The 18,386-nt window shown below is 39.6% G+C and overlaps 1 protein-coding gene across 7 annotated transcripts in view; it reads left to right on the top strand.

Annotated features, from left to right (window-relative positions):
• The first annotated feature begins 322 nt into the window (after positions 1-322).
• Positions 323-18,386, top strand: part of cacna1eb (calcium channel, voltage-dependent, R type, alpha 1E subunit b) — a 67,504-nt gene continuing 49,440 nt past the window's right edge. For 5 of the 7 annotated variants that reach the window (XM_034291520.1, XM_029118680.2, XM_029118679.2 and 2 more), the window contains exons 1-5: positions 324-448; positions 2,435-2,922; positions 12,710-12,973; positions 16,094-16,199; positions 16,407-16,546. In XM_034291520.1, the coding sequence (XP_034147411.1) occupies positions 2,549-2,922; positions 12,710-12,973; positions 16,094-16,199; positions 16,407-16,546 (884 nt within the window). In that variant the 5' untranslated portion in view covers positions 324-448; positions 2,435-2,548. Of the gene's footprint in view, positions 449-2,434; positions 2,923-12,067; positions 12,327-12,709; positions 12,974-16,093; positions 16,200-16,406; positions 16,547-18,386 lie in introns of those variants that run through there. The other 2 variants (XM_034291522.1, XM_034291521.1) reach the window with 2 other exon arrangements.

The following is an 18,386-nucleotide window of genomic DNA, read 5'->3' as shown; positions in this document are numbered from 1 at the left end:
AGCATTTCGCAAATGTATTAAATTAGGTGTGACATGTTAGGCAATCGTCTACAGTATGATTCACAGCAAACATGAATTAAGATGATCAATTAACATCTGTTAGAAATTGAACATGCTGTACTTGATAAAACGCTGACTGACTCATATCCCTACAGAGTAATGATTATTGGGATGATTTCCTTGCATAGCCCCTTTCCCTTCCAACCTTCTCCAGGCAGCCAGTGTGTTGATCTCAACTAGACACTATTGGCTCAAGCGACTCTCCTGGATTTAGCGCACAGCACTAATCAACATCACTCAAGGAATCAACGAGAATATTTTTCTAATCATATTAAGACTTCTTGAGGAATAACAAAAAGAAAACAAGACGAATTTCGTGTCATTTTGATAGCGAGTTACCGGCTGTGAGTCGCAACTGGTAGTATGGAGAAAGGGACGTCACTTCAAGGTAAAATTTGTTTCCAATGATTAACATTTGACAGATTAGTTGATTCCCCTAACGCTGCGTTACGGAGTCTATTCATGTTTAGTCGTTTATTATCCTGTTGCTTCATCATGTTTAGTATGATAATAATGTAATGCGCTTAATTGACCCTTGTCTTAAACAGCAAATACCTGTTGGAATCCAGGTTTTTATTATCGCTTATTCATGAATTTGCCATCGACCCAGTGTGTTTGACACGCACAAATCAGAATAGGGGTTACTTGGCAGCTCATTATTTAAACAATTCCAGTACTCTATTTGTGGAAACACTAATTAAGCGTTGTCCAAGATAACCGCCAAATAAATCTTTCCAAATTAAAATAATAAAAATGACAGAGAATCTGAATACAGTAGTTAAACTTGATGAAGACTGAAAGGCATGTTTGTTGACATTCTCATTTTCTGATCTGTTCAATTATTTTTTATTCTATCCTATAGCTACTGAAGACATATCCTATTTGATTCTATTCAATAGCTACTACATGCTCATATGTTTGTAAGGGATGATGCTCATGGCTTGATGTAACTTTTGTACTAATTTCAACTCATCATTGAGGTTTGCTTCCATGAAGTCTTTCATGCAGCTGAGTGAATTGTACCACATAATGATCAGCTGATCTATACCTTTCGCATTAACTGAAATTAGACTGATCTCATTCATGTCCTAACAGTTCAGGTGTGTCTGAACTAACATTTCCTACAGCTTCAGTGTTACCTTCAGGACACTACGTTCAATCAGGCCAAAACACACAAAGCACGTTAGAATATAATCCCCCTGTCCCTTTCACTCCGTCTCAGTACACTGCCTGTCATTGGCTGGCCCTCTACTGTAGCCTAGGTGAGTCCAGAGGCAGCTCTGTAGTCATGTCTCCTGTGGCTGTGCAGGTCTGAAGTGCCTAGCAGCTGATGACTGACTCACTCTGCCTCCTCTCCATAACGCTCCTTTCAGCCTGCACTCAATGGAGACGGCCTTGTGTCTGTTCTGTCTCAAACCGTGTCGCAGCGAACCGCTGGTCTCTCGCCATGTCAACATGCTTAAATAACCCCAGGCAGAACAACAACGACTTGAGGTTTCTGATGGTACATGGTCGTTGTGTGGGGACCTCAGGATCAATGGGGTTGATAAGTGTCAGTTCAAAACCCAGCATTGATATTGTCATCCTATAATCAGTTCTTTTTACAGGCCTGTTATTATAGTATATGTGATAGTCAGATTGCAGTCTGGAGTGGTACTGTTAGACGGGATCAGGTCATTTTCTTTTACTCTATTTCAATAATTGTATACCCTGTTGCTACATTGTTACTACGTTATTCTGCATCCTCACTTTGGACATTGCATTTTATGATTTAGTTAGAAATACAAGTGTGAAAAGAGAAAGCTTCATTTTCCATGTATTGTCCTCTTCACCCTAACCGCTTGGTTCTTTAGTACGTATGAGTTATGTATGAGTAGTTAGCTTCACACAAACAGCTGGGAACACTCAAAAGGAAATGGGACTGCATCCAGGAAGGTCACTGTACTTTTCATTTCATCCATCTGTTTGAAATGGCAAGATACACCCAATTACTCGTCAGTGAAATATCAACACAGCCTCATGCCTCCGCAAGGATCAGACATTTAACCCCTTTTATTTGACAAGCATCATCATCACTGGAACGAATGGACAAATGGTCAGATGAAGGTGACCATTTTGTGCTCTATAAATTTGACAAAATATTTTAGTTAAAAATAGTGAAGCTTGAAGCAAGTGGAATCACTTTCTGAGAGATACGAACGTTTTGAGAGTCTGTTCAGCATGGGATAAGATTGAATGTGGAGTATTTTTGGTTGTTATTACTTTCAGGTTATCAGATTTCTTTACAGTATCTCATATGAGTCTGCTCTGAATACTATTACCAGAACACTTATAATTAAATTCTCTCTCTCTCTCTCTCTTTATCTTTTTCCAGAACTATGTTGATAAAAGCAGCCCTCTTATCCATAGATTCGGACCAGCTCAACCTTCAATTCACTCACTCTGACACCCGACCGCTGCGCCCCAGCAGGTTTGGCTACCAGCTCCAATGGCAGCACTGTCGATAGGGGGAATGCACGGCACCCGTTCCTCCCTCTCTCTCCCTGAGCCCGAGGCCTGGCGCCGGACCCCCAGCCTCAGCCCAGGCACCACCCGTCAGGGGGGCCTAGCTCAGGGGTCCCGCTCCAGCTCTCTGCAGGTTCCCCGCTCCGACCTAGAGACCCTGGCCCTACCCCCGCGGGCGGCCAGCTTTGACGTCAGTTACAGGACGGAGGAGGCTGGGTCGGACACAGGCTCTGGATCGGTGAGCTCCTGCGGTATGCAGAGGAGACGAGGGGGCATCGTGGAGCAGAGGGATGTCGTCAGGGCCCACGAGTCGCACAAGATCCAGAGCACACCACAAGCCCGCAGGAAAGAGTGGGAGTAAGTACACAATACAGAAGGGGGGCGGAACGTGTCTCTCTTCAGATCTCTGCCTGGCATGTGACAGGATGAATTGAAAAACAGTGAAAGAAATGTATTGAATTCGTACTGGGGATCAATGTGTGTGATAATGCATAGGGATGGACAGAATGATCAGCTTACACGTTCACTTGGCAGTGGCTGTTTACGTGTCAGGTCGTCTTGTTGTTATGCAGTGATGAGAACAAATCCCCGTTGTCAGGAGTTGATGCTTATCTTACATGCAACTTCATCGGTCTCTACAGTGACCACAGTTTTCTCCGCCTGTCTGTGCCAATCTGGATGTTGAATCGAATGCTGTTTTACAGTAATGCTGGTGGTTGACTTCTCTTTACTGTGGGGATTATTCCGGGTTAAATGAGCATTAACCAACCTAAATTCTTCTTCTTCTCTTCTTATGCACCTTTCTCTCTTTGTCCCCTTTTAACTATGTTAGTATTTTGTGTAGAGATTGGAGAATTGTCAGAAGAGTCTAAAGATATGCCGTATTGTGACCTTAATTCTTTATTCCATGAACTTTATGACAGATGGTACAATGAATAAGGTTGAGTGAGCCTGCTGGTGGTGGAACAACATCTACTTTTCCTCTTCTCCATGCACAGTCATTTACAAATGGATCAAAGCTATTGATAATTTCACCTTTTGATTGCTGGAGACACTGGAGACATTTGATTGCAGAAAGTTGAATCATATCAACATGTCAACTTTCTCACAGTAACGTTTATGACATGTTGTAGATTCATACAGGGATGAAGCAGCCTAGTCTCAGGACGCTACATAGACAATTTTACGTACATTTTACCCAGGGGATTTCGTAAGATATATTACGTTCAGTAAAATAATGTTAGACTCGGAATGGAGAAAAAGTTTTAACAGCGTTCGTAAGATATGTTACATTTTAATAATTTTGTTATGTATCATATGTTTTGGTGGCGCATTGTAATGTAACCTAACGTAGCGTCACATATACGAAATCGGGTGCCATGGATTTACGTAAAATAGTCTACATAATGTCCTGAGACCAGGTTGGATGAAGGGATGAAACTTTAAAATGCCGGCCAAAGGGGTTATACCAAGCGTGCCGCACAAGCCCTGAAAAGTGAAGCCAAAACGTCTCGATCGCCCCCTGGTGAGTGGTCCCAGTATAGGTCATAATCCCCTCCCTCCCCATGTTATTCAATGGGACGCGAGACCAACTAAACAATTAAATTACCCTTCAAATATATTTTTTCCGAAGCTGGTTTCTGTCATTTACTGTAGTTTGTATCACGCTAATGTAAATTCAAGAGTTTGTTTTTAAAATAAGTTTGTTTTTAGTTAGTTATTTAATGCTCTAAAAACGGTGGTGTGACGTCGTGATTCACAGCTGTGATTGACAGCTATCTGAGCCGAGGAGCCACTGAATCTTCGGAGGACTGAGGAGATTGGAACTTTACATTTAATCTCTAAATTTCTATAATTGATATAATTTCACATGGACATAATGGGTTGTTCTGCAGTACATTGTGCTAACCGATCTGGCATTTCCAATCGATCTTTGAATTTTTTTCGGTAAGTTAAATTTATAAGCTATTTAATTAGTAAATAAATGTAATGGGCTAGCTAACGTTAGCTAAAAGACAACAAGCCTCGTTAATAGCCATGTTAATAGCTAGCAGGTGATCGTTAGCTAGAAGTTACCAATTATTTTTTTATTAGGCCTATTCTAAATTAAGGTTAAACATGATGTAAGTTAGGCTATAACATATCATGTAGGTTTAACAAGCAAAGGTTGTACTGTACTTGGACTTGCGATTGATTACGGTATGCGCATTCTGCGAGGGAGAGTGAGGGCGGGGCACAGAGGTGGGGCCGTTGATTTCGCGGCTTTACGGCTTTACGGCTTTACTTCCTTCTCGCTACTGCGCATAACTACTGCGCAGAACTGGTCCCAAGATCGCTATCTGCGCAGACGCAAGTCCAAGATGTCAGCGCCGTATCAGGACACTGGTGGCTTCATTTTTCACCAATGGAAAAGAGCGAAAGGGCGTCGTCCATTTTATATACAGTCTATGGGTTATACCTGTAAAAATATGACAACAATGCAAAGGCATTTTAGCGATGACGGTAGTGCCAAATATAACCTTTGGGCATTATCCCAATATTGCAATTACACAACTGTTACTTCCTATTTTTATGTTAATTATTAGCCATTATCAGTACTGATTGTCAGTAAGCCTAATAACCACACAAATTGAACTGCCAATTTGCTGTTAGTTACCTTCAATAATATACAGTGCTATGATATTATTTGTCCTCAACCAAAACATAACGTTAACCAAACTGAACAAATAACACAAAGTCTGTTTTGAACTCAAGATTTAAACCAAGTTTAAAAACTCAGTACAAGTCAAGACTTCAGGAAGCATGTTCTATGGACAGATGAGTCAAAAGTTGAGTTGTGGTACATTGTGCGTACATTGCTGTTATCTCAGGCAAACACCTAACACTGCATCCCACAGTATTGGCCCAATGTTAAAGGTCAAGCATGGTGGTGGGAGAATGTTTTCAGAATACTTTGCTGCCTCAAAACCTGGACAACTTGTCATAATTTCTTTTAGCAGAAAACTGCAAAATAGAATGTCAAGGGAACCACCTGTGAGTTGAATCTGAAGCTCACCTAAGTCATGCAGTAAGACAATAATCAAATACATACAAGCATGTTTACATCAGAATACACTGAAAGTTTTGGAATAGCCTAGACCTTTACCTGATTGAGATATTGTGAAACGAGCAGTTCATGCTCAGAAAGCTACAAATGGCCTTAAGTTAAAGCAGTTCTGCATGGAAGAGTGGCTGCCTTCTTCCACAATGATGTGAAATACTGTGAATCAGCTACGTTAAGCTTTTATTTGTAGAAATTGACCACAACCAATCATTTCATTATGTTCTCTTGTGTTTTTTTTTTACAGTTAGGTTCTCATCATTTAATATTAGGTTTTGCCTGAGGACCTGAAAACATTCTGTGACAAAACATAAAGAAATTAAAATCTAAAAGGGGACATATACTTTTCACGCTACTAATATAGACTACATTTTGTATCATTCCATTTAAGCTCATTACATTAATTTGTTTCGTTACATTCATTTGCTTCATCTGTAAAAGCAGTTTCTATTTAGTGCTTGTTGCTTAGCGTCATAAAGTGTATAATATTTCATAAAATAGACATGTAGGCTAATGAAACCATTATGGAGCGGAGCCCAGTGCACGCTGTTTGGAGCCTTACCCAACACATGATACAATACTTGACCGTGTCATCAGTGTGGGCAATAAACCAGGGTATTGTACTATATTCTCTCCCTATTATAATGCAAGGTACATTAATCTTCCAACACAACGATGCATCCATTTTCAGAAGAAAAAAAAAAGTGTGTGTTAGTATTGTTGAATCCAGAGGGCTTTGTTTCATTGAGGACAAACTTTATAAACCTGTTTTCTCCAAGTGATCTCCAGTGAGTTTGTTGTAAAAATGCAGATTTATGGTACATTTAAATATACCATGAATCAGAATATACTTAAAACCCCATTGACCCCATAAGAAAATCTGTTGGCCAATAACTGCAAGGGTTTTCAGTGATTATTAAAAGATACGTACGAGGTATGCCTGAACGCCAACTCCAGTTGATTTGGATCCCACCATAGAAAGATTGGTAGAAGAGGCGAGCATAAGAACGGTGTACTTTTCTTAGTCTAAACGTGAATCTTTTTGTCGCTTGCTTGTGGAACTGAGTGCTGGAGCCTGGAGCTCTGATTACCTCTTTTGCATCACTCGATGGTGAAGTGCTACTCTATGGTGATAGGAACCCCCCCCACACCCCCCGACACACCCCAACCCCACCACATCATCATAATACAGCACATACAGCACACACTGGCATGCGTTGGCTCTTCCCACTGTCACTGTCTTTCTCGCTCCCTCTCTCTCTGTTTCTCACTCTCATTCTTCAAGTCTCTCTTTATTTCCTTCTGGATTTTCCTCAGATTTTGATTTTCTGTATGCATGTTCACTGTCCTACATGCGTACATAATCATTCTTTTGTGTCCCCCGCCCACTCACTCACTCACTCATCATATACAGTGCAGCCAAACATAATTGGGAGAGTTGTTTATTTCTGGTTTCAACCCAAATGTCCCACTGTGCATCATTGAACCACTCAGGCTGGCACAATGGTGTTTAGCAGGTTTGGAAATAGAACGGTCTCTCACTGGGAATCACTGGGAATTCATGTTAACAACCGTCTTTATATGGCAATGTGATTTCTTTAGGAACTCACACAGTTGTTTCCATGCTTTCCCTTTTAATGCCACCTTTGGTGTTTGTGTGATAGAATGTCCTGTAGAAAGGCCAGGCATTAGGGCCTATGTGAGTGCAGTTCTCATATCTGCCCATGAGGGGATGCCACAGAATCAAACAAAGCAAACCGGGCCATCAGATACTGAAGATGACAATGGAAAGACAAGATATTTTCTTTCTAGCTGTTGTGAAAATAATTAATGTATCTGCTAAATATGAATGGTTGCTACTATAAATGTTAAAGATTAATACCCAAAGAGCATCATAGATGTTTTGCCTTTACAGTAGCGAATAATGGTTATCAAATAACTTGATGTAATTATCAGGATTTTACAAAAGGTAACATATAACCTTCAATGACATAAGAGTGTGTCGCATGCTCATGTGGCACGTAAATGGCACCGGCTGGATGAACTAATTTTGACTGATATAATCGTATTGCAATATTGTACCGGATAGTGATTACTGTAATGTAGGAGACAAACAAAATGTTCCCATTGTTAAAATACAACTTTGATTCATAGGACGGAGGTGTGGTGTACAGTAAGGTTATGATTAATATGTCTGTTTATATAAGCTTCAGCATAGGTCCAGACCAACAGAACTCAGGAAAAGAGAGTGTCTGTTGCTAGGTAACAGTGAAAATGAAAAATGCTAAAGCCACTCCAATCAGCGTTGGTTGGGGTGAAAACCTCTGTCGACAATTACATAAATGCTCTTCGAAGTTCTGGCAATGAGTACACTCATAAACATTTGTCTTGTGGTGTATGTCACATGCATGCATTTGTAGAGATAATTAGTGTAAAGACTTTCTATAAATAAATGTTTTGTGACATTTTTCAGTCATGTCTAGAGATGTGAGATGGCACCAAAAATATCTCACTCTTTGTATCTCCAATACAGAACAAAAATATCAGACCGCCTTTCCTGCCATGTCCACCATAAAGATTTCATCTTAGAAACTTGCAAACTGTTTAAGGATTAGCCCAGGGTTCACGCAAAAGGCTAGATTTGGGGGGTTTGCAAATCTAATGTAGTTGCCTTGATTAATCCCACTCTCGAAACTCCTTGTGGCAGCATTGGGCATTCCCTCCGGCCCGTAAGGATTCCGGTATAGACTTCCTGGTTGAATGAGCATGATAAGAGCCAGAAAGTCATGGCATGTGCTTTGGAGGACACGTATCTTGACATGGAATGTCCTTATCCACCAGGCAGTTGCTGCATGAAATGTCGTTGCCAGCTCATTTCCCGCCAGATTTTCAGATCCATCATTCAAAGTGACAACCTTCCATCTGCTGGCTTGCCTCTTCAACCACTACAAGTTTCCCACCATCGAGGTGTACTGTAGACTTTGCCCCCGACCAACTACTATTAGTTTCCCCCCTAAAAATGAAAAAAAGATTTTAAAGCTATCTGCTACGCAGTGACATCACAGTGCATGATGAGGATGAAAATGATGAAGGTGTTGAGCTTGATGCTGAATGAATGATTAAGCAATAGTGGGTAGTAATTATTTTCAAGTGGATTAATTTTGGAAACAAACCCAATGTTTTTCTCTGCGCATCTTCAATAATTACATTTAGGATCATGATATGTTGATACATCCCACTTAGTAAGCTGGGGGTGTTCATATTCATTCAGTTAAGTTATTTACCAGAGATAAATCTTTTTTGAAGGCGGTATTGGCTCATCTGTTTATCTAGAGGGACTGAAACCTTGACATGATATGCTGGAAGCGCAGTTGCCTTGGGGGAGAAACAGGTTTCTGTAGGAAGAGGTTGCTCTATTGTGCAACATGGCTTTTGTTGGCTAAATGAAAAGAACAGAGCAGAAATTCAAGAGAGCTGTGTCGCTATGGAAACAACTGTTAAGAGAGAGAAAAATAAATGTAATGTTTATAGAAATTGACAAATATTTCAGGCCTCCAAGCATCATTTTGTGTTTTATGTAATGGAGCTTTATGTAAAACAGCTGAGTTTAAAGATTTTTTTTTACATATCAGTGTATGCACATATTTCAATAATCTCTGACTCTTTCTCTCACTCCCCAACTCTGTTTTTTCTATCCGTCTAAAGTATCTGCACATACAGAATACACATAGGGGGGTCATTTGTAAGCTCTATCTCTACATCTCCCTCCATCCCCATTGGGAAGGGAAGGACAGTGGCAGATGGAATGAGAATTAGGTCTCCATCTCACTCTGAACTAGTGTGAAAGCCCCTGTTTCCTTTTCCTCTCTCAAAAAGGGGGGCAGCGCCTCAAGATCTATTTCATGATGTATTTTTATTTCAAACATGATATTCCGATATTAGCACAATGACCTGGATTGGTTAAATGTTTTTAATAGCCTACAAGTCTGTCTTCATTAATGAAAATATCCCAATGCTCTTAGTGTCGAGCTCAAAGCTAAACATTTGCAAACAATATTGAATAAAGTGCTTGGAATTTGATAAATGCCTGGAATTTGCTAAGTGTTATGGTCAGATGAAATGCAATAGAAGTAGTTGGCTTTGCACACCAGTGATGGGGCTGGTCCTGAAAATGGGATGCATATGCAGCTACTGTAGCTACTAAGGGTGCAAAACCACCTACAGTACTGTAAAATGGGGGTGGATCTTTGATGTTAAAGCATGTTTTGTTTTACTTGCCAAGCGGTCATTGTTAAGGACTGGGGCATCCTAAATTTTACAACTACCAGTACAATACAGCCCAAAACACTACCATGAGACAGAAACCTTTCTGACAGTGGATCCTCCAGCAAGAAAAACATCCACAATAACACAAGAAAACAAAGAAATTAAGAAATGAGTTAACCATAAAATCATTATTTTGCAATGGCCATTTCAGTTTCTTGACTTAAAAGACATTGCAAACTTGTGGTTTGAATTTATTTAATTTATTTGTTTGCATAAATTGTTTTCTAAAAGCATTTTTCCTTAAACAGTATTTTTGATATATTGCTGTTAGCAACTCTTGTAAGATAGGGGAACGTAGCATCATTCATCATCCAGAATAGAAGTGAAATGGAATGTTTTTTTCAACTTGCATTTTGGCTAAATTATTTGCGATGCAAAATAACGAGTCAAATCCGAAACTACCTGATTCAATGTAAGGTGCCTTTGAAAAGTATTCAGACCCCTTTAATTTCTCCAGTTTTTGTTGGGTTTTAGACTTAACTTAGAATTGATTAAATCTATTTTATCTACACACAGTACCCCAAAGTGAAAAGCCAAAACACGTTTTTTGGAATTTGTGCCAGATTATTGAAAATGTTTTATTGTTTTACCTTTTGTGCATTAGTATTCACACTCTTTGCCATGACACTAGAAATTGAGCTCAGATGCATCCTGTGTCCTTTGATCGTCCTTGAGACGTCACTACAACTTGAGTGGAGTGTCTCTGCAGAAATGTACGAACCTGCCAGAAGGATACCAGTTTTGCAGCACTCAATCAGGCCTTTATGGTAGTGTGGCTAGACGGAAGCCACTCCTGAGTAAAAGGCATATGACATATTGCTTGAAGGAATCTGAAAGCATAAGGAAAAATATTGTCTGGTCTGGTTAGAAATCAAACTAATTGAAAGAAAACAACATCTAGGGAAACAAGGTAATGCTCATCACCTGGCTAATACTATCCCTACAGTGAAGCATGGTGGTGGAAGCATCATGCTAGGGAAATGCTTCCCAGTGGCAGGGACTGAGGGACAAGTCAAGATTCAGGGAAGGATGCACAAAGCAAGCTACAGATTGGTCGTTGAAGAAAACCTGATCAAGAGTGCGCAGGACCTCAAACTGGGAATGAAAATCAATCTTTAAGCAGACAAATGACCTATTACACAGCCAAGACAATTGAGTGGCTTTGGGACAAGTCTTTAAATGTCCTTGAGTGGTCCGGCCAAAGGCCAGACTTGAACATCATTGAACATCTGACGGAAGACCTGAAGATCACAGTACCCTGAAGCTCCCCATCCCATCTGACAGAACATCCAGGGAAGACTGGGAGAAATTGGCCAGATCCAGGTTTGGAAAGCTATTAGAGGCATACCCAATAAGACATGAAGTTGTGACAAATGCACTTCTAGAAAGAAAGGGAAAAAAAAGATATACATGCTTATACATTAGATTTTTGCGTTTTGACACACATTTTTAAAACATGCTTTCGCTTTGTCACTATGACGTTTTGTGTATTTGATTGCAACTACCAATCACGGATTATGTCTATAACACAACAACATTTGGAGAAAGTGAAGGGGTCTGAATACTTTCCGCTGAAATATGCAGGCCTACCCCAACGCAGGTTGATTTGTTTTTCTCTGTTTGAATCGTAGTCTTAGGAGTCAGCGAGGCAACGTTTAGAGCGCTCGTGTCTAATTTGCCGGATTCTCCAGTAATTTGCACCTTGAATTTCAATAACATAATTCGAACTATGCTTTTACTAGGCTATAATATAATGCTCGCATATAGGATCCATATGTTCAAAGGTAATGTTACTCCCCTCCATCCGCCCCTTCGGCTTGCTGTAAATCTATAACTTTCAATGGACTTACAAAATGCATAGTGTGTTGGCTATTTTTGGAAAGTGAACATTTTAAGAAATGTCAGTGTTTATCACTGAACGTTGAAATAGGTATTACCATGGAAACTTTTTTCCCTATGTCATTGATAATGGTTGTATAGAAGGTCGAAATGTGCTATACTGAAAGGCGTGGGAGAGGGTTGCGCAAGCGTGCGGAATCTCAGCGATTCATGGTCATTTCTAGGCAGGTGATCGCATTGAAGGTTAAGCGTGCGCTGATCAAACCAGTAATATCGCGCCAAATGTTTCTCTCTGCAGAAACAATTATATGTCAGAATGATAACCGGATTAAAGAATGCAAAAATGTTTTAGAATATATCAATCTTTTCGGAAAGTTCGATTTTGTCTGGATGAGAGGAGATGCGTAAAGTTTTTGGAGACGAGGAAACGTGCTGTGGATTTCATCTTCGACTAACGAAGATCAACTGGGTTTAGGCTAAACATGCATTCTATAGTGTACGTAACTGTAAGAAAGTCGGTGGATACCTGTTAACCGAGTTTATACAATGATGCGCTTGTGTTGAAACTTGCCTGGAGCGAGGCTGACCACCAGTATTCACTTGCCGGGACCTGTGTAATTAATGGCGTTAGATGACCGTTGTAGAGGGCGGAATTCATATTTAAAAGCAGCAAGAATTTAACCTATTTTTAGTTTACTTCAGCATGGAATTACATAGCATGTATCGTTTTGCGGTGTAATCTTTGCGCTCCAACTGGTCGATCCGTCTGGCAATGGATTGAAAGTGGATAATTTTAAAATTTTTACCCATTAGATTTTCCATCAGCTTTGACATCCAAGATAAAGTTTAGCCAATATTTTCATTTTTTTCCTTCGATAGAATGGCTCGGTTTGGAGACGAGGTTCAGGTGGCTATGGATTCCCGAGACTCCGGGGACCCGGAGCGTGGGGAGGACGGCGGGGACACGGTTTCAGGTACAGGGTCTGGGACACTAAAACAAACCAAAGCAGCGAGAGCGCGCACAATGGCTCTCTACAACCCCATACCCCACCGGCAGAACTGCCTCACGGTCAACAGGTCCCTCTTTATATTCGCTGAGGACAATTTTATTCGGAAAACTGCCAAGAGGATCATAGAATGGCCATATCCTTCCTTATTCTATTCGCACTCACTCTCAGTAAAAAGTCTGGCTTATCTTTTAAATATTACTGCATATAAGAATAGTTCTGTCGTAAAAAGTTACTTGACTTTCACTTTCATGCAGTTCAGCACCATGGACCTACCAATTATCTAGTGCCCTAATTTTATTGTTCGTGGCTGTTCAACTCCGATCCGAAACACTTCTCGTTCACCTTCTTTTAATTAATGACAGACTCCAAACTGGGACACAATTTGAATAAAATTAACTGACAAGTAGAAATACAAATCTGAAGTGTTTGGCCTGCAAGTTGAAATGCCATGCCACAGGTTTAACTATTATAATTTACTGGCTGACCTCAGTCATTACTTGTAATGTACATATTTACATTTGATTTAACTGTTAGGGGCCAGCTACAATCTTATTCTGTTCTGTCTGACAATAATTGCTGTGTGAATTTTAGCTGGCTGTTCTCACTGAAGTCAACAGGTCATGCATGTGATGATGAGCCCTGTATAGTGTGGGCGTAAGTGATAGCCATATCGCTGGAATATAAACCTGTCTATAAATAGTGGCAAGGGCAAATGCATGCATTTCTTCACTTCTAGATTTTGGTACCGTTAATATCTTTCCTTTATCATTACAGATAATTTTATGTAAAGTATCTTATAACCAATGGTATTTCAGTGTAAAACAAATGTAAAAAATAACAAATAAATGTAAATGGTGACATACTAGTACACATCCTTTATAATGGTGGGTTGTTACTGGGTTCACATGTAACCCATCTGCAATCATCTGACATCAACTGAAGTGATTCTGATTAGCTCTAATTGAAATTGTCTTTTTGTGGAGGAGTTCCTTTAAGGTTTCTTGGTGGCATACTTCAGATACAGCCATGCTCAATGAGGACGTATCAAAATATCCATGGGATCTTTTGAAGATTGTCAGATCAGGAGAAGGACGTAAAATCATTTTGAATTCATGACATAGGTCATGGAAGTTTGTAAAGATCGTCATAAAGAGGAGGCATGGTAACCACTAGGACATTGCAACGACTATGTCCCTCCAAAATCAATGACAAGGCAAGAAAACAGCTCATCAGCGAGACCAACAGCAACGTTAAAGGTGCTGCATTTCAATATGGAACTAGGCACTCCTTGCATATTGCAATTAACTACAAGTTTGAGCTGTGGGGCATGGTGACAAGACAGAAGCCATTTCTCACTGAAAAAACATTCAAACAAGTATAAACTTTGCAAGACCATCTCCTAAAACCATGTGGGAAAATGTGTTGTGATCTAGTGAGAGCAAGGTAATTCCAAAATATTTGCTTGGCACAAAGTCAACATGTCTCGTATCTCATATACAGTACCTAGAGTCAAGCATGGTGGCAGCAGCATCATGCCCTGAGGCTGCTTCTCTTCATTGACAGTGGAGACAATGAATAGTTTCAAATATTTGTATTTTTTGTCATAAACTGAGCTTCTTCCTGCCAGAAAACCTTTAAACAATACAAAGCACACTGTCATATCACCAAGGAATGGTTTGCAAAAACATGAATGTCCTGAAATGGCCCAGTCAGGGTCCCCTAATCCTACAGAACATCTGTTGGGTGACCTAAAGAGGAATATGAAGAGGAGATCCTCAATGGAACGTCTCCTGCAAACAAGACAAGGATAAAATGATGATGTGCTGAGTTGATAGACACCTAGTTAAACATTGTTGCTTCTGTAATTTAAGCAAAGGGTGACTCTACAAAATGTAAGCTGTACAGAAGACACAGTGAATAAACCAAAGCAATGACAGCATTCTTTGTATTGGTTTTCTGAAAAAATTCTAATAAATTATCCATTTGTTTTTCACTTAAATATTATTGGTTACAAGATCTTGTGAAAGGTCAAAAAAAGTCTGACATGATTTGTCTAGATTTCAGCCTTTACAGAAACAAAAGCAGAATTGTCTGTAAGGGTGTGTACACCTATATATACCCACTGTATGTTGATCTGTTTAACTAAAAAAAATAATCAAAAAAAACCCTTGAATCCTACTGCATTTGTATTGCTTTGTAGCTTCTAATGCCTATACTAATCATGTATTGTGCTTTATGTTAATAGAAATAATGCATTGATTCCATTCTTCAAAACGCTTGTATCATCAAACTCATCCATTATGCCATTCTCCTCCTTGCTGTTATCTAACCACCATCCCAGTTGTTGTGTGGGTGTGGGACCAAAGTGGTCAAGGCAAGCTGAACACAGAGGGTTGCTGGTGTGACTGAGACTGGGAATGTTTAGGACAGCATAGTATTTTGTTTTCATTACTTGATTGAGTATTGTAAAGTAATGGAACTAATAGAATAATCATAAAAGTGCCAGTCCCTTCTACTTGGTGCTCCCGGGCAGGCCCAATTAAACGTAGTCAAAGGAAAGAATTTCTCTGTGGACCCAAGTCTGGTTTTTGGTGGTTGGGTGACTGTGAGGAGCTAATGGGAGACATGACTCTGAAGAGCCTTATTTTGTTGGAGAGTATTATTTTGTTCTCCCGATTGGCTATTAATAACTAGTTTGAGTCGTGCCGACATGATGTGGACTTGTCAGTGTGATTCACAGCAGCTCCCAGAGGCCTCTGCCACATTCCTCCTCAATGAGTAGATGACACAATTTTTACTCAAGCCTAAATATTAATAATGAAGGAGAAAGTGGATCATTTGGTGCATCTTATGGTGGCAGGTCTCTTTCTTGCACGTTCATACAAACACAGACATACACAGCAACTCTGCGGGTATCAGTTCACATACATCAGGTCCCTGGAAGATTTGCCTTTTGGGAAAGAGATTGTCAGGCCATAGTGACTTTTGAGCACACAAAGAACTGTAACTGTTAAGTGATGTTGCCATGGATACTGGATTATCTTTGACTGGTTGGCATCAATGCTAGTCACTATATAAAACAATATATTATCCATCGCCTGATAATCCATTGATACAATTATAATTTTACAGAAACTATTAACAGATAGGTTGTGCTGTAATTATATTATTTTCCTGTTTGAAATATGGTTGACGTGTACTGTGCATGATCATGTGAAACAAAAGTCCCTTTCCTTAACCTTGTGGCCCTTACACCGTTTGAGTGGGTGATCCTGGCGACCATCACAGCCAACTGCATCGTCCTGGCACTGGAGCAGCATCTTCCTGGGGAGGACAAGACACCCATGGCCAAGAGATTGGTGAGACTACACTCCATGATTAGTTTAGACGTTTATGGCTGTAGGAGAGCTACTATTCTGTTTCATTTATTTATTGTACACCGTCCAAAGGTAAATATTTAATTCTGAGCCATGATTTTTGATAGTAGTTTGTGTGTGCACTACTTTTGACCAAGGCCAATGTCTGTCTGAAGAGCTAATTCCTCAATGTTGTTCCTCCCTCTACAGGAATGTACTGAGCCTTACTTCATTGGTATCTTCTGCTTTGAGTTTGGCATTAAGCTGGTGGCCCTTGGCTTTGTTTTCCATAAAGGCTCCTATCTGAGGAATGGATGGAATATTATGGACTTCATTGTGGTGATCAGCGGGTGAGTTGGACCACTATTGGAATATGGATTAACCTGAAAATGTGTGAAAATGTTTACATCATGTGATTTCAGTGCATACATTTTTTTTTAAAACCATGTCTGATTCTGGATATCTAGCTATTTCTTTTACTGATCAGCCCTGATGTTTGCTTTTACCTGTTTGAGTCAATTCCTACAATTCCCAAGATTCCCTTCTCTCTGAATGGAATGGGCAGCGGATATCAGATGGATTAATTAATGTTGTAGCTAACATTATTCACCCTTGGGATAAGCCAATAGAAGTGACTGACAGGGTTAGGTTATTCCACACGACTGGGCCACTGAACCATCTCGCTAACATTTTGTTGGAGGTTGCCAAAGTAATCTCTGTCGAGACCAATTGTAGAAACCAGACAATAAGAGATATTTACAGTACATCATTGCATTGGCTGCCATCACTGTAGTCATGGATAGTGGCTTCTAGATGAAATGCCTGTCTATGCTATGTTGATGTTGATAGGAATGTATTGCAGACCTTCTTCTTAATTCCTAAAATGAAGCAATACCAAACTAAGAAACTGACTGTAGTTGTGATAGAGCCTTAGAACTTGTAAATATAGCTAGCGGGCTATTTGATGGGGACATTGTCATATCCACAATGTTCTAGAGATGGGGACTAAAATAAACTAAAATAAAAAATGGTTTCATTTAAATTGTACTATAAGGCAATGAATGGAATTGCTGAAGCAGATACATGTTTAATAAGAAACAACTGTCATCATCATTCCCAATATATTATATATAGCTATAGTTAGCTAATGACAACAATGCCAAAGTTAATGAAAAGTGTAAATGTATTTGCTCACAGAAAGAAGGTGTATATTCCAGTTGGCTGGTGTTATGCCAGTTTTTTTTGCCAGTTCTTTATAGGAAGAACTGGCAAAGCAGAGCAGGGTGAAAAGTCTCATATGCTGACACTATTTGGTTGTTTTGATAACTATTATGCAACCATACAATATGTTATTTCGAGACCATGTCCATAGTGGATTTCTTAAGGTCAGTTACAATGTCTTGTTTGAGTTAAGTTGTTGAGTCACAGCATTGGCCTCTATGACATTTATGTGACCAAACTGAAACTATGGCTGTATTGTTGATCCAAATGAATCTATATTTCCAATCTGTAGAAATACAAAATGTAGTTACTGTTATGTTTTGTTTAATGTAATGCCTAACGTTTTCTGACACACAAACTTTAGACAGTGAGGTGGTGAATACAGTATGACATTCATTTTCTTTGATACAATGTATCCTTGGATAGTTTCAAGCTCATGGTATGACCTGGGTTAGTTAGCTGTTATGTGACATGAAATTTATATTACATTCACGGAAGTAAATATGGTGTGCTTGCTGGTCATTAAGTATTACCCTAGTCACAACACTACCATTAGCTAGCAAGTTGCATTGTTTGCTGGCAAGTGGTTATAGCAAGTGAGTTAGGATCTACCTGGCAGGGGCAAGTAACATTAATGTCAGTTACCAGTCAATGTTTGATAATAATAAAGAATCAATATAAAGAAAACATGTGTGGCACAAAAACTACTAGCTTTCTGATACTGGAGCATGCAAGTGGAAAGCAACGACAGGACCCTGCCCAACTTGAAATGGCAGACTTTCCACATTATAACTATTCCTTTAGTACCTTGCACATGAAAACTAGACTAACCACAACCATTCACACATACTTACACTCAAATTATATGCTGATGCTATGCACACACATACAGTTCACACTGATTACATTCTGCTAATATTTATTCTTTTATTTATCCGCTCCTACTCCTACTTGTTAATGTTTTTTTTT

Source organism: Esox lucius, chromosome 3 (genome assembly GCF_011004845.1).
Source record: "Esox lucius isolate fEsoLuc1 chromosome 3, fEsoLuc1.pri, whole genome shotgun sequence".
Classification (NCBI taxonomy): Eukaryota; Metazoa; Chordata; class Actinopteri; order Esociformes; family Esocidae; genus Esox; species Esox lucius.
Note: the sequence above shows the minus strand (reverse complement) of the source record. Positions and strands in the feature narration are given on the sequence as shown.